The 25,617-nt window shown below is 36.8% G+C and overlaps 1 protein-coding gene across 1 annotated transcript in view; it reads left to right on the top strand.

The window, feature by feature from the left end:
* Positions 1-25,617, top strand: part of DNAH7 (dynein axonemal heavy chain 7) — a 245,023-nt gene that overhangs the window by 16,810 nt on the left and 202,596 nt on the right. Inside the window, exons 3-9 of the mRNA XM_027125386.1 lie at positions 2,043-2,151; positions 2,891-3,038; positions 11,295-11,382; positions 12,417-12,597; positions 14,338-14,413; positions 15,796-15,921; positions 21,766-21,885. Of these exons, the coding sequence (XP_026981187.1) occupies positions 2,043-2,151; positions 2,891-3,038; positions 11,295-11,382; positions 12,417-12,597; positions 14,338-14,413; positions 15,796-15,921; positions 21,766-21,885 (848 nt within the window). The remainder of the gene's footprint in view (positions 1-2,042; positions 2,152-2,890; positions 3,039-11,294; positions 11,383-12,416; positions 12,598-14,337; positions 14,414-15,795; positions 15,922-21,765; positions 21,886-25,617) is intronic.

Raw genomic sequence — 25,617 nt, forward strand, 5'->3', positions numbered from 1 at the left:
AAACGGAAACACTGTACCCATTAGACACTAATACCCTGTTTCCGCCTCTTGTCAGTCCATGGCAACAAGCATTCTACTTTCTGTCTCTATGTATTTGGCTACTATAAGTACCTCATAAGTGGAATCATACAGTATTTGTCTTTTTATGTCTGGCTTATTTCACTTAGCATAATGTTCTCAAGTTTCATCCAAAGCATTATTTTTTGAAAGATATTTTAAAAGCTGAGAACAAACTATAAAATTGAATTTGTGTTGCTTTATAGAGAAAGATTCCTGATAATTTAAAGTGGAGGACATTTTTCACTTAGAAAACTTGAGTTAATATTCTTAGATAAAGTAAATGAACATTTCAAAATATACATTTTAATTGAAATTTTTTTTAATGATGCCAGATTCTATAGAATTGAGCCATAGCACCTTTTCTGTGCTTCTGCAAAATCTATCTTAAATTTTCTAGCTTAAAAGACAAGATTTGAAATGGAATAGGCATTTTCTGTTTAAAAATTTGACAAATTTTAAAAGAGAAAAATAAAAATTACCCATAGTTTGTTGTGTCTTATTAGTATATAGGTTTAGAGTTGTAAACTCAATTAAAATTTCCTGATTCAATATTCAGTGGCTGAGTTGAATAATAATCCTTTCCTGTCATTGGCATATAATAGTCTAAAATGCTTTTATTGGCTGATTTTAAACTTGGTTTTATGTTCATATTTGGCCATATCTTACATGTTCTCAGCATTCATTTTCTCAGTTTCATGTGTGTTAAGGGAGATGATATTTTTAAGAGATTTAAAAAAATCCATTGACCAAAGCAAACAAACAATTTTCATTTGAATATTAAGGTTTGTACTTGGATAAAATCTTCCGGCAGTAGTTAAGCCCTAGAGTGATTTTCATTACAGACATTTATGCTTCTGGCGTTGATCCTTGTTGAAATCAAGGGTGAAGATGACCCAGTGCTGGTGGCTCCCAACCCCTCTGAGCTAGTGACCTGATTCCCACCCTTTGTGAACACCTTACTCATAGCCCACCCATGAATCTGAAATCCTTTATGGAGCAAGATGAGAGCGGAAGAATGGAAAGGCAGGCAGGGAAGGATGGAAAAGCATTGACTTATTAATTGTCTCAGCTTGTTTTCCTGTGAAAGAAGAGCCTGTAAAAAGGGCTTCTGTGCAGGTAGTTTATTTGAAAGTAGGAGTAAAGGGCTGGGAAGAGTAAAACTATTCAATAAAAGCCAGTACAAGCATGGGCTGTCAAGTTGGCCTGAATGTGAGAGGAAGACACAGATTCAATTGTCATTGTTTAAAAATATGTACATTCTACTTTAAAACCTACCCATCTGGGTTTCTTGAAGAGACATAGGTTCTAGCAACAGTGGGTCTGTGTTCTGTTATCACAGTAACCGGCTCGAGCTAATTAGTTGTTGCCTTTTTAGGAGATGTAGGTTTTCTCCTGTTGGCCACAGTCCCCACCACCCCCTAATGTTTCCCAGCACTGAAGCTGAGTGCCAGTTAGCTATCATCACTACCTTTCCTCCCTCTTTCATGATACCTGCCAGAACTGTGTAGATATAAGAATTTATAACCCCTGCCTTAAACGATGGAATGAATTTGTGAGTTGCCAGGGTAATCTAGAGCTGCTGAAGCCATGAGAACAGGAAGATCCTTTGGAGCTGGAATGTAGAGGAACTCATTAGCATTGGAGTCCAGCATGGTGTGGCTCTAATTAAGATGGAAGGCTTAAAAAATCACTTGCCAATGTCTGTGGGTGAGTAAACTCTGTGGAATGAACACCTCAGTTAGGTAACAGGTGTCCACGTCAAACCAGCAGCAGAGCCTTTGGTGATGTGTCCCAGATGTCACACACCGTGCCATTCACAGACTTTAGTGATATTTGCTATTGGGTATTTGTGCCTTCTTTACAGATGTCCTAATTTGTTTGAGAAAACGTCTGTGTTTATACATTCTTACGCATTTCATGAAAAAGGTTTTTTTTGTCCCCTGACCTTGTTTTGTTAATGCTATGTAAATTTCATATTTCAGGTGAGTTCAAAGCCCCAGTGGCAGCAGGCGGCTCCATCATTCCATCTGAGTGTAAAGCGGGATGAAGGTATTCCAGAGCAGTTTAGTGTTAAAAATCAACAATCGTATGGTAAGAACTCTAATATTCTATCTTAGACTTCAAGGACATTTTCTAGAGAAAAAAAATCACACAATATTTAGTTAATTAGAGCAATGAAATCGTAAACTGAAATATTTATGTAAAGTAGAAAAATTTATCCCAAGTGTGTTCCCTAAGAAAATAATTGAATCCGGTTCTTAGTTATTTCAGGCTGTTGTAAATGCTATAAAAGCTGATATTTTAGGAATTGGGATGTTTATAATCAAACTTTGATTTATTGTATTCAGAATTTGCCTCTGTATCCAAGACTAAAGGTTTTTCTAAGGGGGATTTTAGTAAGTTGTAAACATTACTTCTAAATTATTTATATTAATATTTTTGACTTATCAGATTGATTGTATTGAATATTAACATGTTTTTCATCATGGTTCTTTAAATTTTCTGAGATAGTTTTATATTCTGTTTTTATAATAATTTTAATCTTCATTTTAAGAAGGTTCTATGCAAATATAATTGAAAATCTGAGTTTATTAACATTAATCAAAATATAAAATAAATTAATGAATATTCTTGAAATAAAGTTTTTTCATGATGACATAAAATGAGAGTTAGTTTAACTTCCTCGTAGTGAAAGAAAATGTGGTTACTTAAGAACTTAAAGAATGTAGTTTTTTTCTTAAAACATGCTTCAGCATTTTATTCTAACCACTTAAATATTTTAGCTTACTTTTTAGATGACTAATTTATGCCTTTTTTTAAAAAATTCAAGCTGAATACATGGAACGCTTTGGAAAAAAGAGCGGGTTACTCGACCAGATTGATGATAGTCATGCTGGACCATCTACTTCCAAATCAAAGAGCAAATCTCCACATAAAGAACGAGAAAACTTTAGAAGCACTCTTGTTAATGTCATTATGTAAGTTCTATAAGCTAACCAGTGTTATCCTCGTTAGAGCCCCTGGGAACTTTTTAATCTAAAATTATAAGAATTCTGTGCCTCTCTAAGGATGCCTGAAAGCCTTGTTGGAATGAGGTCAGGGTATAAATAACGAAAGACTGAGCTTAACTCTAAAGGTGTCTCACTTTTAAATATCATCAGCTGAAAAGGTATGTTGATGAAAATGATCAATAAAAAAAATCTATAATAGGGATAGGAGAGAGTTTTATTCAAGCCAAACTGAGGACTGTAATCTAGGAGATACAGGTTCAATAAGCCCTTGACTTGTGTTCCTCCAGACTACAAAATGGGGGAAGGCTTAAAAAGACAAAAACTACAAGGTTACAGTTAGTTTCATGAGTTGTTTATCAAGAATTATAATTGGATCTGGCAAGAAGGAAGGATGCTTGTTAAGTAAGGATTGGTTGGGGTCCAAAATGGTTGCATAGTTACAAGGGGTTGTAGCTGGCAGCTGCCAGCAGATACTGTTTTGAGCATGGCTGGTGGTATCCTTGAATTTGATAACAGTTCAGAAAATTTAAGTTCTCAGTGATGCAGGAACATGTCTGAAACCACATCCACAATGGCCACCTGGCTCCATTTTAAATGCCTGAAGCAGTCACTCCATTTAGATTTTTAAATGCAATCTTTTCTTTAATGGTTAAAACAGATGTACAAGGCATGTTTGACGGGCCATAAGACAGGCTGTTTGAGTTAGCATGAAGTTCAAGCCAAATCATGTATAAGCCAGAAAGACTTCCCCGTACCTCAATATATGAACATTTCTTCCATCAGGTGTCAATATTAATACTTGGTGTTGGTTGAGAGAGCTGAATGTCTGGGAATTCTGGTTGTAGGCATGCTGCCTGGTAGAAGATTTGGGGCAGTTATTTTTTTCCCCATCTTGTCTGTTCAGGTGATGTGGTGACTTCCCTGGCATTGTGGGTCTCCTTGTGTATAAAAGGAAGGAACTGGGCTGAAATGATCAGCAGTGTGATCAGGACAGGGCTTGTCCAGTCTGAAGTACAGATCTGTTTATGGAGGGCAATGCAGATGCAAGTCACCAGTTCCTCTTTGCCTGTTTTTTCACAGCTTGACGCTAGTTGTTCAGTAGCCCCTTTCTTTCATCATGACTCTCAACGCACACACACTGCCATTGGTGAACAGAATTTAGTGACACATTACAGTAAGTCACTCACCCACAGAGCTCCATTTTACTGTCCCCATGTGACACCTTACTGGCTGGATAGGCATCTTGAGGGGAGGGCAGTGGTCACTGTGTGCTGACAAAGGGATGGCAGATATGTGGGCTCCTGTGCAGTTAGACCGTGGGCGTGTGCCTCTGCGAGAGTGGTTTGGAGTTTGCTTTTGCCAGGCACCACTAGACATTACCAGCTTGGCCCACTTACATCACTTTCTTCAATTAAGCCCTCTCAGAACACACGAACTTGGAGTAAAATCAACACTCTAAGCCGTGGGTGGGTAGGCCTCTGGTTACAAACTCATAGAAGCAATTTTTTCTCCTCCCAATGTCCTGGCCAAGACAAATGATCTTCTTGACACAACTTTCCTGTACCTGTCATTTTTGGTCCTCCTCTGGTTGAGGATAGAGCCCGTCTTGGGTTTCAGCTTCATACAGAGGTCTGGGTTTGAATTCTCCATTTAACTCCAGCCTACAGAATCATCTCCTGACCCCCATGGGCATTAAAGTCCAAGGCTCCGCCCCCCAAGGGCAGACGTAACCTCGGGGGTTGGCTGTTACTCTGCCTTGTCATTCCATCTTTTCCCTCCTGAGTATTTCCTTTTTTTCTTGTGAGCTCAGCTATGCATTCAAAGGAGCTTTGTGGCATATTATCCAGTATTTATAGAATGGTACTGGGAGGTTTTTCAGATTATCTTTGCTGCTGTGTTATAAGAAACAGAAGTCTCTTTTTAATCATTATGTCATTTTTAGTTATACCTTTAACAAACACTATATGGATGGTCTTATTAAAATTCAATCTTTGAGTTTCTGGACTTTAGTAGCATGTTTAATCCCATTTGTAGTTATTGGTATTACATATTTCTTATTTTGTATTTTCTATTTACTGTATGTTGCCTTTGCTTATTTAATCTTTTTTATTATTTCTATTGAATTGAATTTTCTGTCCCTTTATTCCTATTGGCTTAAAAGCTATCAAATATATTTTTATTCTTTTAGTGGTTACCCTAGCATTTAAAGCCACATATAATAACTTATATTTTTAAAAGTTTAAAATTCATTTGATCCATCTTCCCTCTGAATAATATGAAAGGACCTTTGAGTGCTTTAACTTAGCTCTGAACTTTCCTTTGCATTTTTCATGTGATTGTTTATTTCTACCAATATTTCTATAATATTTTAGTTTTACCAAGTCCTTAAACTCCCCATACTCTTTTTCTAAAACTCCTACTTCCTTAGATTTACTAACATGTTTTCTAATTTCTTAGGAAGTTGCCTTTGTATTCCACTCCTCACTTCCGGGTTCATTTTTTTTTTTTGGCTGAAGTTCTTCCCTTAGTAGTTCTTTCAATGAGGATCTGTGGAGAGTAAACTCGAGACTTTTATTTTTTGTAAAGGTCGCTACTATTTTGCCCTTACTCTTGAATTAATGACTAAGCTCACTACAGAGTTAAAGGATAATAGTAGTTTTTTCCCTACAAATATGGAAAACATTGAAAAATATTAACAATTTTCCCCAAATAAAAAATATTTAAAGTGTACAATGTGATGATTTAATATACTTACACATTGTGAAAGGATTTCCAGCAATCAAGTTAACACATCCATCACCTGACATATTTACCTTTTTTGTGTGTGTGAGAACCCTTAAGTTCTACTCTCTTAGCAAATGTCAATTACACGATACAGTATTATCTATAGCCACATGATGGCATATATTATTGTTGATGAGAAGCCTTTGTTGCTTTATTTGTTACTTCTTTGTTTGCAATCTGTACTGTCAGTTTGTCTTTTCAAAGCCTTCTATATAGTCTGTAAAAAACAGATTTAGCGAGATATAATTTACATACCATTACATTCATCCATGTTAAAAATGTACAATTGAATGAATTTTAGTAATTTCTGTAGTTGCGCAACCTTCCCCAAAATCCAGTTTTAGAATACTTCTGTCATCTACAAATTCCCTTTTGCCCATCTCAGTTAATCCTTTCTAACACTGGTTATCCCAGGCAATCATCGATCTGCTTTCTGTTTCTATAGCTTTATCTTTTCTACAATTTCACATAAATGGAATCATACAGTATGTATGTTTTTGAAATCCATCTTGTTTACTGTTTCTTATTTGGGGCTATTATGAACGATGCTGCTATGAGCTTTGCATGCTGGCCTTTTTGTGGACATCTGTTTTCACTTCTGCTGTGTAGATACCTATTTATAGAAATTCTGGGTAGTGTAGTAGGTGTATGTTTAAATTTTTAAGACATTCCTAAGCTGTTTTCCAAATCATCATACTATTTTACATTCCCACAGGAATGTATAAAGAAGTTTCTAGTTTCTCTACCTTCTTGCCCACACTTTGTCTTTTGTTGTGTTTTGTCATTCTAACCATTCTAGTAAATGTGTTGTCGTATCTTATCATGGCTTTAGGTTATATGTCTCTAATGACTAATAACGATGGACATCTTTTTTGTAGTTGTTTGGCATTCACATAATTTCTTTGGGGAACTGTCAACTTAAACCTATTGCCCATTTTAAAAAATTGGGTTGTTTGTCTTATTATTGCCTTGTAAGAGTTTTTTATATAGTGTCTATGCAAGTCCTTTATCAGATATATCTTTTGCAAGTATTTTCTCCCAGTCTGTGGCTTATCTTTCCATTTCTTTCCTGGCATTTTTTGAAAAGCAAACGTTTTAAATTTTGATGAAGCTCAACTTATCAATTTTTTTCTTTTATTGTTCATGCTTTTGGAGTCATATCTAAGAAACTTTTCCTATCACAAGATCATAAATATTTTCTCTTATGTTTTCTTAGAAGTTTTAGCTTAGCTCTAGTTTTAGTTTTAGCTCTTACATTTATGTGCATGCTTTATTTCAATGAGGTATCTGTGTTATGAGGTAAGGGTTAAGGTTCATTTTTTTGCATGTAGATATCCAAATGTTTCAGCCGCATTTGGTGAAAAGACAATTTTCATTGAATTACCTGGGCATCTTTGTCCAAAATCATTTGACCATATATAGGGTTCTATTTCTCTTGCATTTACCTATGTGTCTGTATTTACACCACTTGTCACGTAGCTTTATATTAAGTTTTGAAATCAGGTAGTTTAATTCCACAAAATTTATTCTTTTTTTTCAAAATTGTTTTGGCTATTCTAGGTCTTTTGCATTTTCATATACTACACTTTAAGATCAGTTTGTCAGTTTCTGCAAAAAAAAAAAAGAAAAGAAAGAAAAAGCTTACTGAGATATAGTAGACAATGCATTGAAACTATAAATCAATTTTGAGAGAATTGCCATTTCAATAATATTGAGCCTTCCAGTCCATGAACATGTTATTTCTCTCCATTAAATTAGATTTTCTTTAATTGCTCTCATTAGTGTCTTGTATTTTTAATGTACAAGTCTTAGACTTTAAAAATATTATTCTTGAGTATTTTTCTTTTTGATGTGAATGAAATTATGTAATTTCATTTTCTGATTATTCTTTCTCCGTATATAGAAAAATCTATTGAGTTTTTGCTTGTTAATTTTATATCATAAGACCTTACTAAACGTGCTTACTAGTTCTGGGGCTTTTTAAAAGATTCCTTAGAATTTCCTACATATCAGTCATGTTGTCTGCAAATAATAGATTTATGTCTTCATTTTCAATTTAGATGCTTTTCATTTCTCTCTCTTTCCATTTTACACTTGTTGGGTCCTTCAGTACATTGTTTTTCTTTTTCTTTTACTTTTTTTTTTTTTTTTTTACGGTACACATGCCTCTCACTGTTGTGGCCTCTCCCGTTGCGGAGCACAGGCTTTGGACGCGCAGGCTCAGCGGCCATGGCTCACGGGCCCAGCCGCTCCGCGGCATGTGGGTCTTCTGCATCGGCAGGTGGACTCTCAACCACTGCGCCACCAGGGAAGTCCCAGTACGTTGTTGAATAGAACTGGTGATAGTGAAATTCCCAGTCTTATTGGGAAAGCGTTCAGTCTTTCACATTTATGTAGGATGTTAGTTGTAGGTTTTTAAGATACTCTTTATTAGATTAATGAATTTCCCTTCTTTTCCTAGTTTGTTGAGAGGTTTCGTCATGAGTGGGTGCTGGATTTCTGTCAGATGCTTTTTCAATGTCCATTGAGATGATCATTTGATTTTTGTCCTTTTTAAATATGGCATGTTACATTAAATGATCTTCATATGTTAAACCTTGCATTCCCCTCACTTAGTCATTATGTATATGTAATATACATAATGGATTTGTTAAAATTTTAAGGATTTTCAAATCTACATTAATGAATGATATGGGACTGTACTTTCCTTGTGATGTCTTTGTCTGGCTTTGGTATCGGGGTACTACTGGCCTCATAAAATGAGTTAAGTGTTTCAACCTCCTCTATTTTCCAAATGAATTTGTGTAGAATTGGTGTTGTTTCTTCCTTACTTGTTTGATAGAATTTATTAGTGAGGCCATCTGGACCTGAACTTTTCTTTGTGGAAAGATTATTACTTACTAATTCAATTAGTTTACTTGATATAGATCTCTTCATATTTTCTATTTCTTCTTGAGGCATGTTTGGTACTTTTTTACCTTTTAGGAATATGTTCTTTTCATTTAAGTTGTCTAATTTTTTTAAAAATTATTTATTTATTTATTTGTTTGTTTGTTTATGGCTGTGTTGTGTCTTCGTTGCTGTGCACGGGCTTTCTCTAGTTGCAGCAAGTGGGGGCTACTCTTTGTTGCGGTGGCTCCTCTTGTTGCAGAGCATGGGCTTTAGGTGTGCAGGCTTCAGTAGTTGTAGCACGTGCGCTCAGTAGTTGTGGCTTGCAGGCTCTGGAGTGCAGGCTCAGTAGTTGTGGCGCACGGGCTTAGTTGCTCTGCGGCATGTGGGATCTTCCCAGACCAGGGTTCTAACCCGTGTTCCCTGCATTGGCAGGTAGATTCTTAACCACTGTACCCAGGGAAGTCCCCTGAGTTGTCTACTTTGCTGGCATAAAGTTGCTCAGATAATTTCCTTGCTGTCAGCCTTCCTATACGTTTCCTCCCTTGGTACCTGTTGATTGCAACATGAGAGCCTTTTCTAGGGGTCTCCTAGGCAGATTGGTTTCCTTCCTGCATGAGTTACGGTCTGTGGTGTTCTCAGTTGTTTCACCTGTTCTTTATCTTTTCATGTTCCAAAAATTTGTTGAAGTATCTACTCAGCTGATGACCCTCTAGTTGCTTTACAATCCTGGGTTCAAATTATTACCATTTTCATAGGAAAACTTGAAAAAAAGGATGTTTATGTCACCATCTTGAACCAAAAATCTCTATTGATAAAGAGAAAAAATATCAATATAGTTCTTTCAGTTTTGAGAAATAAAGTACATCATATTTTCTCTTTAACAGGTAAAGTGTCTCCAGTATTGATTGATTTATTTCTGAATGGAATGTTGCTTTGATGGAAAGAGCATGACAGTTTAGAAGCACATATGGATGGGCAAATCCTTGGTTTTGTATTTAATTAACAGTGTGATGAAGGGGAAGTTATTTAATCTCTCTGACATTGTTTCTTCATCTGTGCAGTGGGGATAATTATGTCATTGTCTCCTGTAACAGTAGGTGTGAGGATTAGAGAAAGCTTCTATTATTGTTCCTAGCAGCAGGATCTTTGCCTGCGGCCACAGAACGATAAATTTATAGAGTTTTAGAGCTGAAAGGATCTTCATTCTGACTGCAAGAACTTCTGCAGCCTCTCCTGTAGCCCCTAACCTCCTCCCTCTTCACCTCTCCTGACCTTGCTGCATCCTTCTAGGTCCACATTACTCACACAGAGGATGAAGTTTGAGCGTCAGGATTCAGCAAAGTAGATAGGATAAGCATTTCTTCCATTAAAAAACAAAAAAAAACAACAATCCATTTATTAAGGTCATATACTTTATAGTGGCAGAATCTGAACCCAGATGTCCTGATTCCTGAAGTACGTTACTGTCATTAGTATCTATTACTATACAAACACCAAAATAACGAGGTGATTACTTTTGCAGTTAAAATAACCCTTCTCTTTCCAGCCACAGAATACCCTGAAGATCTGAGACATTCCTGAGATATTCCTGAGACATTCCTGACACATTGCCTTGCCTCTCTTCTCTGGTCCATTTAGTTGAAAAAAATAAGTCTAAAGTTCACAAGATAGTGGATTCCTAGATTTGCAAAAAACTAAGTCAGAAGATCCATTCTGGGTACCTACTTTGGTATGATATCTCAGACAGATATTCAATAAACCTACAGTCTCCACTCACCGGACAGTTAGTGGGGAGAAGTATTTTATTACACAGCATCACTAACCTGTATCCATCCTGATGAAGTTGGGACCTGGAGCATGATACATTCAATGATAGAGAGGTTAAAGTTATCACAGAACAACTTATTTTCCTGAAGATGTGAACTTTTCACACATTGGAGCCCCAGAGGAAGTTACAAAATGTAGCTCATATCTGATATAGATTTTGAATTGAATTATACCTAGAAACGTTATAGTATTATATGAACAGTTAGCCAATAATAAAAACATAGGAGCATATGAGCTTCTATGTCACTTGTTGCTAACTTCTAATATGTGTTCCTAGATATCTGAGAAATGGTCTCTTGAAGAATATATCTGTGTCTTTGGCAAAACTACATTTAGAGTCTTTTCCATCAGTGCTCTTCTAAACGTCATATTTATAAATAACCATACATGTTTTAGGAATAATGCAAGAACATTCCTATAAAAGTTCAGAGAAGAGAGATGATTTTGGAGCAATGAGCAAGAATGAATAAAGCCTATCAAAAAGGATATGGCCTCTGAATTAGATCTTTCAAATCACTTTCAATAAAACTCTCTCTCTGAATAAAGAGAAGGTATTCTGGGAGGAATACGGTACCAAATAAATATGTTTACTATTTTAAAAATGTTCCACAATGCCTTTTTTTCTTATTTTATAAAAGACAGTCTGACAGATAAATCTATTGATTTATGTTCTAACTGCCATTTATATACATCTGAATAGTGTGTTTATCATTTTCTTAGGCAACAAGATGCTGTCTTAGACTCAGCTACTCTGGATGAAAGCACATTGCCAAAACTAACCACTTCTGCAATAGAGAGAGACATCTTGGTAACAAGCTATTTCTTTTGTCAGTATAATTGAAAGTAAAGGAAGCACTTGAAGGTGCTCTTGTGCCTTTGAGTTTATTCTGTGCTCCTTCCTGTGCAAATGCATGGATGTAGGAGTAAAGATGAAGTTCCATAAAATTGCTCTATTGGATTAACGGAGGAAATTATTCTTCCCCTCGTTTCCTAAGACCACAGTCAGAGAATCTCAAGTCTCCCTGCTCCCTATGTTAAAGCTAGCCTCAGTCATGTATAGCTTTTACATGTCTTTATTCTATGAGAAATTATTTTAATTACATAATGTACATGTCACAGAGCATATTAACTTACTCTAGAAAAAAGTAATTCTTCAACGATTTCAAATATAGAATTTTTTAAAAGCAAATATCAAAGACTTTAACATTGCTAATTTGAAAGTATTTTTTGATGTTTAAATTTTTTTCTGATAAGTGACATGTAAAAACTTGGGAAAATATATTGACATTAAATGTCCATTGTCAGAAATACTATCATGTCTTAAAATGAGTTTTTTGTGTACACATTTAACAACATCTGTAAAATTATGGCATGAAATATTAACAGGCCAATTAGAAATTTTGTAAATCCTGTTGGATAATATTTCTGAGATTAATGACTAGGGATACTGATTCACTTACAGCTTTTAAGATCTACTTCTGATTATCAATAACACAAGGACAAAAACGAACATCTAAATTTTCACACATTTATAGAACACTAAATTCTACCTCCACATATATGAGTTCTGTTTAGTACATCATATATTTAGTAATGTAACTTCAAGTTTTAGAGTGTAGTTATGAATTAAGGTAAGAGTTTTAATTTTCATGAAATAAGGTTTTTTTTTAATTTAGGAGAGCTCAAATAATGCCAATATGAATAGCAAAAAATAATTTTTTATGATTTGTAAATACTTTGTTCTACTAAAACTTTAATTTTGCTCAGTGGTTTTAGTTTTGATAAATACTTCTTTTATTATAGTATTAAACCCATCTCCATTTCTCATTATCTTTTCTGTAGAGATATTACTATTATATCCACCATGGAATTGATACGGACCACATAGCCCCAATGGAAGATTCCTGGCTGGAGCATGTATTGGATTTAGTCCCCCACCATCTGAAAGTCCTCACTAACAGCATACTTGCATTATCTGATGAAATGAGAGAAGATTATCTTCTTAGTGTAAAAAAATCCATAGGTAAATCAGTATTTCTCTTTCTAATTTGAATGCGTCTTATTAAAGATAAATTTTAAAAAATTTAAAGTTAACACCTATCTTTGAAACTATTTATTATATTTATTAGGCTGTTTCTTGTATTGTGGTTACATTGCTTAAGATCTCAGGCAAATTTCATTAATAAAATGTAGCAAAAATTTTTAAAAACCGTCTTTCTATTTGTAGGGCTATATCCCCTAAACAAAGGACATAACTGAAACAAATTTTAAAATGTTAATTAATTAATATTAATATTACTGATGTCATAAACTAGAGTGTGATTAATTACAAAACTACTGCTATGGACCAGAGGTTGGCAAACTACAGCTCATAGGCCCAATCTGGCCCACTGCCTGTTTTTGTGAATAAAGTTTTATTAAACACAGACACACACATTCATTTGCATATTATCTATAGCTGCTTTTGCACCATAAGAGATTGTTGAGTAGTTGTGATAGAGACCTTGTTGCTCACAGAGTTGAAAATACTTGCAGTCTGGCCCTTTGCGTGAAAGTTTGCTGACTCATGGTATAGACCAATAGGCTCTAAGACTGACATTATCAGAGCCATTTAAAAAGTACTCATTTCCAGACCCATCTGAATTAAAATCTCTGGAGGCAGTCTTTCAAATCTGTGCTTTAAAAAAAGGTTCTTCGATTGGTTGTGATAGTAAGCCTGGTATAATTGATGCTATGTCAAAGTTGGAGAAATCATACTGCTTTGAAATGGTTGCGGGACCCTTCAGGGAGGAGGGCATTCACTGCATTGAAGACTCCTATTGAGTGTTTTGATCATGTAAAGAGCCATATCCTTGCCCCCAAAGAGTTCATAGTGTAATGAGGGCCATGGACAAATCACTAAATTATAAAGCAAAGTAGCAAGTACAGTGAGGAGAGAAATCGAGAACATGGTCTAAGGGAGAAGAGGTCATGCCTGACTTGTTAGGAAGGACTCTGTGGCACCTGAACTGAGTTGTGAAGGATGAACATATACAGACTAGGGAACACGCATGGCCTAGGGAATGGTGGGAATGATGGCAGACAAGAGCGAAAGGCTCTTCTGACCTTGCAAGCGGCTCTGATGGCCAAAGAAGAGGGTGCATTTTGGGAAGGGGATAGAATACTAAGGGCCTTACATGCTTACTTTTAAGCATTTGAAGGTAAAGGAGAGTCACTGAAGGATTTTAGGCAGAGGGATAAAAACATATTTGCATTTTAGAAAGAGCATCTTCAAAGAAACAAGAAAGTTAGAATTAACTGAATTAAAGACTGCAGAGGCAGAAGTACCTCACTTTACTGATTTCATAACAAGGTAGTTCTATGCTCTTAAGCAGTTTAAAAGAGAACAGCAAAGCAATATGTATCTTTCCTCAGTGAAGGGAAACTACTGCTACTCTGTATTGTTGACCTTCAATTCAACAAGAACACTTTTGGTGGAAGAGCTAAAAAGGAAAATGTATCAATAATATTAAGAGCAATGATTTTCGAATGAAAGAACAGGAACATTGTTAAGAAAGGGTATATATATTCTCAAAGACAGACAGACATCATAGATTTTCTCATAAAAATTTTAAAATTTTCTTGTGTTTATAAATGCACAAATCTCTCATTATTTTAAAAAAACTTAATGTAAACAATTTTAAAGGAATTAGTTTTGCAATTGCTTGGGAAATACTATAATTACTATAAGGTTGTTGATCAGAACTTTTCAATTTTCTTTTAGTTGATTTTGTTTTAAAAGATCCTAGAGAAAAGGAAGATGACAGAAAGGTAGAAGAACTTCCACCCCATCGTGCTGAGTAAGCAATCAGGTTTCACTAAGAATATTGATTTTTTGCAATCATTTCTCTGTATGTGGATATATTTATACACTGGTTATATTTTCTCATATATATGTTTATAATTTGTGTACTGCATATATACAGCTGATCATACTATCTTTGTTTATGTATTTAAGCCCTAACATGTTATGTTTACAAATTGATGGATAGATGGGTAGGCAAACACACACTGACAGATGGATGCCTATGTGGTTAAAACATAAGTGCTCTGGTGAAAGACCTTGATACAGATCTTTTATCTCCACAGCTCCAAGCACAGGCTTTAGAAGTATTAGGGACATGAACGCTTGAAGGCAACTTGAATGCCCCAAAACACAGTGGGAATGTTGCAGAAAATATGCAAACACAGAATATATTACATGGATTAAAATATAGAACACATATGGGAAAATCCACTTGCTATATATTTTCCCTAAAATAACATTTAGGAATACATCACTTAAATAGTTTGAAGAATAGAACTTATATGATTAAGTAACCACTTCAGTTTTACTTTGTTTTTTTTGTATCATTTAAAAGTGCCCCAAATTGTTTCTCTTAACAACTAAAAAAAAGAAAGTCAATGTATCTTCTATGGAGAACAGCTTTTCTCCCAGGGATAGACAAAAACTATCCTTTGTAATTGTAAAGGTGATATGACCACAAATGAAAAACTGAATTAACTTTACTATATATTAAAACAAGACTAAGTGTTTAAAATCAATGAGAATAAAAAAAATTTACTGGCATAAAATGTAAATGTTTAAATATACTCTGAATGATGAAAATGGCACATCTTTAGTATATAAAAGATGATTAGTCAAGTCGGAGGAGTTACAGAATAAATATCTTTAAATAGAATGTTACTGTTTATGATTTTGTAAGTGACCTTTACACAGTCAGAGGTGAAGTTCAAGAAGATTTCCAGGCTGAAGTATATTCTTAAAATGTTTTAAAAACAATAGGGACATAAAATGTTTAAAGGTTTCCTTAAAAAAAAATCTTTTAAGATATATATAAAACGTAGCTGGCTACTCTTCCTGTTTGATCACTATTAGTTATTTGTGGACTCCATCACATCAAGCATTTAGAGAAAAACAATTGCCTTATGTGATAAAAATTCAAATCTAATTTTATCTGCGTTAGTTAAAAATTATACTAAACCACAAAGAGTATGACTTTTATATACTTTAAAACATAACTACATGTTTTGTTATTACCATGAGGGATAAATCGTATTTTTAATTCAAATTAAACTCAAAAAATTATTACTCAAATAAAATTATTACTCAAAAAGTACTTTGACTTTTATAAGACTTCCTGATTTTTAAAGCAGATGACTATTTTCTCTTTGCTTTCAGAATGGAAATTCTTCCAAAACCTTGGAGGAAATCTTTTTTAGCTGCAAGCAGTTATATTAGGGATCACTTGAACGCAATGAACCCTACAATGTTGGCGGTGCTAGATTTGTGGCACAGTACTTTTAGGTAAGTATTTCTGGCCTTACTGAGGGTTTTGTTGTTGTTGTTGTTTGTTTTGTTTAAGAGAGATGAAAGTTATTACATCTTAATTATTTCTTTTACTATTTTAACTATAAATTTTAAAAATAATTACAAATCTAACCTAAGTAAGCATGGTTTTAAACAACATAGAAGTGTATAGGGTAAAAGTGAGTGTCGCCATTATGTCTTATCGAGTTCTCCCTTCCCCACCCCCGCCGGGTTACCATATATACTTTAAGGGGTAATCACGGTTAAGGGGCTGAATCGCCATGCCTCGTTTTAAATCCCACAGAACATTAGCTGCTACAGTCATCTTTATTGTTTAGAAACCGAGGTAATACTGCCCATGTGATTAGCATGAGGTGAAGTTTCTGGGCGACTCTTGGGGATCATGCATCTCCTTGTGGGCGTCGTCATGGTGCGAAAGGTGCAGAGCTGGATGTGAAGGCTGGTGGGTGCTATGGAGTTACAGACCTTGGCCCTAGGGCTGAGGACAGTTTACCTCGCAGTTGAGAAGGTCCAGCTTCATATTCCCTCCCTTGTGCCGCCCCTTCCAAGGCACTGAGGGGGCATCCTAGCAATAGGCACACGTGGACATAACCTATTTCTATAATATGCAGAAGTAATACAGATTTATATCATTTTTCTTAAAGAAGCCCTCTCAAAACCTGAATGGGTCCCTGTCTCGTGATAGAAGACATGGCAGCCTGGCCTCCAAGGTGGTCCCATGAGCCTTTTCTCACCCTTCCAGCCAAAGCCCCAGTTTACATGCAATCTGTTCTCCAGGGTCTCCTGGTTCTTAATTGCAGGTATTGTCCTGAGGACACGATAATGAGCACATTTTCTCGCCTCCTGCAGACCAGCAAAGGGAAAGCTAAGAGCTTCGGGTGCTTCAGAAGCACAGCTGTTGTCTCTGCTCTGGAAAGCACCCCTGCACATACACTAGGGGGGGCCTCACCGACCAACTTCTCTGAGCTCCTTCCGAAGTTGGGATCCTTAGTGCCTAGGAGCACCTAACCCTAACCCTGCTCCCAGTCCTGCTTCAGGAAGCCAAGCCAGCCAGAATCGCCCCAGCTCTGCCACCCTCCCATCAGAGGCGCTCCAGTTCCCACCTGTGAGATGAGTGTGGGTTTGTGGTGTCTAAGGCCCCTCCCCTCCCTCACTCCATCCCTCTCTCCCTTCCTTTTTTAAACAAATTTTAATGTAATTTCTTTACACAGATACATATGTAATTACTATGATTACACAGGTGTGATCATATACACTTTTTAAGTGCAGCCCTTTTTTCTTTACTTTGCCTGACTCCCACCAGCCTGGCCTTTCTTTTCCTCGTACGTGCACTTCTTTCTACCAACCCAGCCAAAGGCATGATAACCATTAGTGGGGCATCTTCCCATATTTTTCTTTGTGCTCACGTAGCCAAATATATATGTATATCCACATATGTGTATATACATACATAGCATAAAACTGGCTTTCGTCAATGAGGCTGTTGACTCCTAGAAAGCACATCCTTTCAACTTTCCATTGTATAATGTGGATTTCTTTGTCTTCTTGAATTTGTCTTAGAGGAAGAGGCTATCTCCCTGCCCCATGCTTTTCTCATTTTGTTTCTTTTGGGTATTGAGACTCAAATATCTCTCCCTGACAAGGCCCATGATCTAATTTTGTCTGCAGTGATGAGATCATACAATACAGTATATCACTTTCACAAAGGATGTTTACATGCAGTAGTACATTTCATTTTCAAAACACCACCACAGTGTTTATTTTATTTTTTTAATATCCATTCATACATGGAACTGCTAGAACACACTGAGCTGGTTGCTGGAGGATGAGCACCATTGCCTAATATTGTTCATAAAGGGCTAGACTTTGTCTATTGTACAATGTCAGGAGGCAAGAGACAAGAAAATGAAAGGAGGAAGGGGAAGAAGAAAAAGTAACAAAGCCGAGATAAGAAAACAGTAAATAGTAGATATGTCCAAAATTAGTGTCCAGGGATGTGGTGGCAGAGATGTTAGTTGCAGCAGCTGAAGCAAACCTCAGAGCTTCCAGGGTAAAGACAAATGAGAAAGAAGCTTTGCAGTCAGTGGGTGGGAAGAGAGCCCCACCAACTCCTATGTTGCCTTTGCCAGCATAAGTTGTTTTTAATCTCTGTGTGAATATTAAGAGTGGGATGGGCAGACCCAAGTGCTGCCCCTCTGAGGAGAAGCCAGCACTGAACACACAGGGCATCCTTACTCTGGGTTAACAGCCATTTGCCCTGAATCTCAGCAGGTCTTGAAGGTACAGGACATCTCTATGTATGGCTGTGGGTTGGGGGATGGTGATATAAAAAAACCATCTGAATGACTCTAAAATGCATGAATAGGGACACCTCTATGAATGGGGATGCTCTCTAGATGGAAATGTGCAAATTCATGTCATTCAGTATTTATGCTTACAGAACCCACTTAATGTCAGAGATGACATTTAGTATGCAGTCAAAAACCTACATAGCACACAGGTATTTTTGCTTGAAAAATGGTGTATGTCAGGGACACATGTATATACAGTGTATATATGAGTATAGAAATTATCATAGGATATATGTTACAGTATAAATAGGATGTCTAAGAAAATAAGAAGATAAAGAACAACTTTTGAAATTCATGATTTGATCAAGGCGAGTCCAAGAAAATACTTCTAGAACACTGTGGGTTCATTTACTGTACAGTACTCAGAGAGGATACAACTTAATCTCAAACGTATTAAAAAGATGCTTAACTCATAATAAGAAAAATGCAAAGAGATTGAAATAAAAACTACACTGGGATATCATTATATATCCTATGGAATTGACAAAATTCCAAAATATTGACATCATGCTTTGTTGGTGAAGACTGGAGAAATGGGCACCCTTTTGAAGGGAATCCAGTCATATCTATCAAAATTACAAATTCATTTTCACTTGAATCCAGCAATCTCATTTCTGGGAAATAGTCTAGAGATACACATGAAAATATAGGAAGTGATCCAGATTCAGGGTTCTTTATTGTGCCATTTGTCAAGAGGGTTAGCCTGGAAACAACCCAGTAACCATTGATAGTGGACTGGTTCAATGAGTGATGGTACATTCACACAATGGAATATTATTACACAGCTATGAAATATGAATGAGAACAGTATCAGTGTGCTAATATGGAATGGTCTCTAGGATGTATTAGTAAGTGAAGAAAGCGAGTGCAGAGCACTGCCTAGAGTGTGCTACTTTGAATGTAATGAAGGAGAACTGGCAAGAACAGAACTTGTTTCTAAATTCATGGAGCAAGCAAGAAATGTAGGCACCTGGAGTGGGATTTAAGGGGCAACTTGGGCCCCGTGAGAAGTGAGATTAGCTTTGAGAACCAGAGATCAAAATCAGAGACTGACTTGGTGTTGAATCCAGAGTGTTGGGCCAGGACTGTTGAAGTCCCTCTGCCTGAAATCAGTGATGGATCCAAAGATCAAGGTGGGGGTTTCGGACTGTGATGAGCATCAAGTGGCAGGTGGGAGGGATCCATGACTGACAGCTGAGTCTCCCGAAATTGACGTCCGCTTGCATGCTGCAGGTAAGGGGTAGGAAGAGTTCAGAGGAGAACCTGAGGTTCACAGTCTGGGTGATTTGGGGCTGTTATTTGGTTGAGTGATCTTTTTCCTGACTCTTTCTGTAGTCTTTTACCAGTGGTTAAAACTGTTGTTCTGGAGCTTCCCTGGTGGCGCAGTGGTTGAGAGTCCGCCTGCCGATGCAGGGGACACGGGTTCGTGCACCGGTCCGGGAACATCCCACATGCCGCGGAGCGGCTGGGACCGTGAGCCATGGCCGCTGAGCCTGCGCGTCCGACGCCTGTGCTCTACAACGGGAGAGGCCACAACAGTGAGAGGCCTGCGTACCGCAAAAAAAAAAACAAAAAAAAAAAACTGTTGTTCTACTGCCAGATGATTGTAGGAATCGTCCTGAGAAAGTAGGACCAGTGTCTGGTGGTATTTTTCCCATGTTCTTAACAATTCAGCCTATTGGGCAAACAGGGAATGTTATCAGCAGAGATTTCATGAGAAAGTTCTGTAAAACTTCTGTAAAGGCCTATCAATCTCAAAACATGAAAGGTGGGTGGCCTGTGCTTAGAATTGTCTCTAAATCAAACACTGAGGAAGTACAGGGAAAACTGGTCTGGTTGCTCAGTGGCAAAGTGAATTCTAGGTGCTCCTGCCCTAGCGACTGCTCTCCTTCAGTGCTGCTTCACACAGCATGCACCTGTACCCTGATTGATAGCTACAGCTTTGAAACATAAAGTCATGTTGAAAATGTTGACCAAGAAGCATAAAGAGAGCAGATTATGTTTAGTATGTGCTGTCATGCTACATTTTTTTTTTTTTTTTTTTTTTTGTGGTACGCGGGCCTCTCACTGTTGTGGCCTCTCCTGTTGCAGAGCACAGGCTCCAGACATGCAGGCTCAGCGGCCGTGGCTCACAGGCCCAGCCGCTCTGCGGCACGTGGGATCTTCCTGGACCGTGGCACGAACCCGTGTCCCCTGCATCGGCAGGCGGACTCTCAACCACTGCACCACCAGGGAAGCCTTGTCATGCTACATTTTAAAAGTATTTTATTTAAAACATTGCTGTATACTGCTCAGTTACCCAAAATAACGCACTACCAAAGATTCTCCAGCAATAGTTATACCTACTTTGTGCCTAATGTATCACTGATGTCATGTACTAACCTCATGGTAACCCAAGAGATGGACTTTTGCTTGTGAAAGGAATATAAATAGATGTGAAACGTGTTTTGTCTACTAACCAGTATCTTACACTGGTTTTTAAGTAAAAATTAAAGGTGATGTTTTTAATAGTGTTTCCTATCTTTCAGATAACATAGAAATCATTTAATCATGTGGAAATTAAATAGCAATTTCTCTAATAGGGAAGAAATCTGTAGTTAAATTGAAGTGACTAATACAATCGTACTAATAGATAGCATTGTTCTTTCACTTTAATCTGCCAGAGAAACTTCTTAACTGACTAAAGCGTGTATATAACAAAGATCATAGTGTTGTAGTCAGAAGTGAAAACTCTTGGCTGGAGTAAGCACTGTGTTTTCTGAAAAAATCAAAACCAGACAGGTTCAAAAGATTTTTATACACTGGGTCTTAATTAGGTGTGAGAACTCCCTCACTTCATGGCTCTCCAGTATCCAGGGTTGCTCTCTTTTCAGAAAGGATGGAATTTTTGTATTAGGAGTAGTGGACCCTGTAAGTTTTGAGCCCTGCCTCTTTTCCTGTTTTAATTGTTCCAGTTTGAAAGCAAAAATCAGTCTAACCTAACCATCAAATTTCAGTTATTACATCCTTCTTCTACTGCACAGCACAGTTTCATAATATCAGATTGTGTTCCTGCTGAATTTAATTATATTAATTATTTTTTAAATTAAAATATGTTCTTGAATATTTTTATGGAACACAAATTTTAGTGATAAAACCTAGGAATATCATTTTTTGAGAAGGGATCAATTAGCAAAATGTTAAATTAAAAAAAAACAAAAAACTGTCGGGCTTCCCTGGTGGCGCGGTGGTTGAGGGTCCGCCTGCCGATTCAGGGAACACGGGTTCGTGCCCCGGTCTGGGAAGATCCCACATGCCGCAGAGCAGCTGGGCCCGTGAGCCATGGCCTCTGAGCCTGCGCGTCCAGAGCCTGTGCTCCATAACGGGAGAGGCCACAACAGTGAGAGGCCCGCGTACCGCAAAAACAAACAAACAACAACAAAAAAAAAAACCTCATACTTAAATCATTGTTCATTTTCATCTCTTGCAGAAAGTTACGTTTAGTTGATGTAGAAGAATTTCACAATTGCCAGGATGCATTAGAGCTGTCGACTTTTCAGAATATTGTCATGAAACACATGGAATCTGCCAAAGAGACTCTACTTAAAATGTAAAGTTTTGAAGTTTCATGTATGAAAACATAAATTTAAAAATGTGATTGGTGGGCTACTGCAATTTAACTGCTTTTAGAAAATCTCATTTTAAAAAGTTTGTAATCATTTCCGTTTGAGAGTTAAATATGATATCTTTAACTGCCTTGCTCTGTGATGTCTATCCAGATGTTCTACACAGCATAGATTGTACAGAAACTAAAATGATTATAATTGATACTTTTTCTCAATGTCTGGTTTCTACCCTCTGCTCTGAGAGCAGGGGTGGATAACATGGGGGAATGATCATCAACTAATCGTTCACCAGAGATTTATTTGAATCTACTGTTAATACATACAAGGTAATGTGCCTGTTACATTTTGGTTTTGGATGGAGGATGCAGAAGAATTTAAAGAATGCTTAAGTGGGGAAAATATATTCTTTAAAGGAGTTTATAGTCGTATTGGGAAGTTAGACTTAATTAAACATCATCTTGGATTGGCCCTTCAAATTGGGATAGCCACATGTGATAATTATCGATACTGGTGCCAGATAATACATTCTGAAACAATACAGTAAAATTGTCTTTGTCATGGGCCATTAAGTTATTATAAATGGGACGTTAATATTAGATCAAATTTAAGATAACAGAGGACATAAAACTCCAGCATGGCTTCATGATTTCCAAGAGGTACTTAGAAGTGTATCTTGACAGTTTAAGACTGAATCTTCCCTTTATATTTTTTCTTCTCTAATACGTTAGAATCAAATTCTTTGTCTGACATTACTTGAAAGAACTTTAGACTTCTATGTAGTATTAGTTCACATTAAAAAAAAAATAGAGGAGAGGTGCAGAATGAAAGTGCATAATTAATTGCAGAGGAGAATATGACCCCGTAAGGACAGAATAAGAGTAAATTATCTTGATCTATAACTTCAGGGTTCTACCCCAGGAATACATTCCCACTGCAAATTTTAGTAGACTGGGTGTGTCAAAGTACAGAGTAGAGGATAAACCTTTATTGAATGATTTTGCTGAGAGATGTAGATGGATTAACTGTATCTCTCTCTTTTTTTTTTTTTTTGCGGTACGCGGGCCTCTCACTGCTGTGGCCTCTCCCGTTGCGGAGCACAGGCTCTGGACGCGCAGGCTCAGCGGCCATGGCTCACGGGCCCAGCCGCTCCGCGGCATGTGGGATCTTCCCGGACCGGGGCACAAACCCGTGTCCCCTGCATTGGCAGGCGGACTCTCAACCACTGCGTCACCAGGGAAGCCCTGATTAACTGTATCTCTTGATGCCTCCTGATTGATTCTAAGGGAAGAGCCCTCTGACCATGCTTTACATAGTGAGCCAGAATGTGTTTATCATGGCTAAAAGGCAGAACATCAGCTCACCGAAGCGGAGAAACAATTAGTGAATGATTAATTGTGACATCTATGCCAAACCCAAACGTCTTCTCTTAGTCCTTATCCTCCACTTCTACTCAGCAATTGCTGTGGTTTAATCACCACCGCCTTCTGTAAGTCTCTGTTCTGTGTCCCTGTGCACATTTCTTTTTGATCTCCTTTTCTGGCTCTACTTAATCTCACTATCTTTTCTAAGAGTAGGGGCTCTCCAGGTGTTTGCTTTTGTTTTTCTTCTCTATATTCTCGACAGTTTCATGATTTCGTCTGTCTTAGCTGTCTCAAGATGTTATGTTTTCTGAGCTCTGTGCCCTTATTATAAATTTTCTACTGTATATCTCCAATTGAATGCCATGTCAGCACCTGATTCCCAGCATTTCCATAACAGTACTCATTCTTTCTTCCAAGCCTGCCATTCTTCCTCCTCTGGACCATTCCCAGGCCAAGTTGAAAATTTTTCGACTTGTTCTGTCTCTTTGCTCATCATGTACATTCTCACCATCCCCGGCCTGCCCCCAGCCATATTCAGTGTATTGCTAACTGTTGTTTTCTTGTTGAGATATATTTCGCTTATCATAAAATTCACCACTTTAATGTGTATAATTCAATGGTTTATAATATATTCACAAGATTATGCAATAGTCATCACTAATTCCATCACCCTCAAATAAAACCCTGTATCTGTTAGCAGTCACTCCCATTCCACCCTAACAAGCCCTTAGCAACCACTAATGTACTTCCTGTCCCTGTAGATTTCCCTACTCTGAACAGTTCATCTAAGTGGAATGATACCATATTTATGTCTGACTTCGTACACTAAGCATAATGTTTTCAAGGTTCATCCATGTTATAGCATGTACCAATACTTTATTTCTTCTCATGGCCAAATAATAATCCATTGCAGAATATATTAATACCACATTTTGCTCATCCATCAGTGTGGGTTGTTTCTACTTTTTGGCTATTATGGATAATGCTTCCATGAGCATTTGTTTTGCATAAACATTTGTTTTCAGTTCTCTTCGTTGTATACCTAGGAGTGGAATTGCTGGGTTATATGATAACTATATTTAACTTTTTGAGGAACTGCCATGATGTTTTCCAAAGGGTTTGTAAGATTTTACATCCCTAACAACAATGTATTCTTACCATTCAATTTCTCTACATGCTCGTCTATTGTCCATTTCTTTATCTTTTTGGATAAATATCCAAATCATTGCTCATTTTGTATTCAGTTATGTCTTTTTATTTTTGAGTTGTAAGAGTTCTTTATACAGTCATCCCTTAGTATCCATGGGGGATTGATTCCAAGAAACACCCTCTCCCCCGCAGCAGATAGCAAAATCCATGGATGCTCAAGTCCCTTATATAATATGGCATAGTATTTGCATATAACCTACACATATCCTCCAGATTATCTCAGATTACTGATAATACTTAATAAAATATAACTGCTATGTAAGTAGTTGTAAATACAGTATAAATGCTATGTAAATAGTTTCTGGCACATGGAGAATTCAAGTTTTGCTTTCTGGAACTTTCTGGAATTTTTTCCTGATATTTTCAGTCTGTAGTTGGTTGAGTCCACGGATGTGGAACCCATGGATACAGAGGGCTGACTATATATTCTGTGTTGGTGCCCTTTATCAGGTTGAGGAATTTCCCTTTACTTTTTAGTTTCTTAATTGTTTTTATTATGAAATAATGTAGAGTTGCCAAATGCTTTTCCTGCGTCTATTGAGATGATAGTTTTTTCTGTTACTCTGCTAATATGGTATATTACCATTGGTTTAATATATTGAGTCAACCTTGCATTCCACTTGGTCATGGAGTACAATCCTTTTTATATGCTGCTAAATTCAGTTTGTATTTTGTTGAGGATTTTTGTGTCTATATTTATCAAGGGTATTGATCTATAGTTTTCTTCTTCTTGTGATGTCTTTGTCTTGTTTTGGTATTATGATAATACTGTCCTCATGGAATTAGTTAGGAAGTATTCCTTTCTCTTTTTCTTTTTGAAAGGCTTTGTGAAGGATTGGTGTTAATTCTTTAAACATTTGATGTAGAACTCACCAGTGAAGCCACCTATTCCTGGATCCTGGCCTTTTAATTTTCTTAGAATTTTTTTGATAATTAATGTATTTACTTGTAATAAGTCTATTCATGTTTTCTGTTTCTTCTTGAGTCAGTTTTGGTAGGTTGTGTCTTCCTAGGAATTCGCTAGTTTATCTAATTTGTTGGCATAGAGTTGTTTATTGTGTTCCCTTTATTTCTATAAGATCAATATTAATGTCTCCTTTTTTTCATTTCTAATTTTAACAATTTGAGTCTTCACTCTTTTTCTTG

This window comes from Aethalodelphis obliquidens, unplaced genomic scaffold (genome assembly GCF_003676395.1).
Source record: "Aethalodelphis obliquidens isolate GAN/ISIS:26980383/991018 unplaced genomic scaffold, ASM367639v1 scaffold2, whole genome shotgun sequence".
Taxonomy (NCBI): domain Eukaryota; kingdom Metazoa; phylum Chordata; class Mammalia; order Artiodactyla; family Delphinidae; genus Aethalodelphis; species Aethalodelphis obliquidens.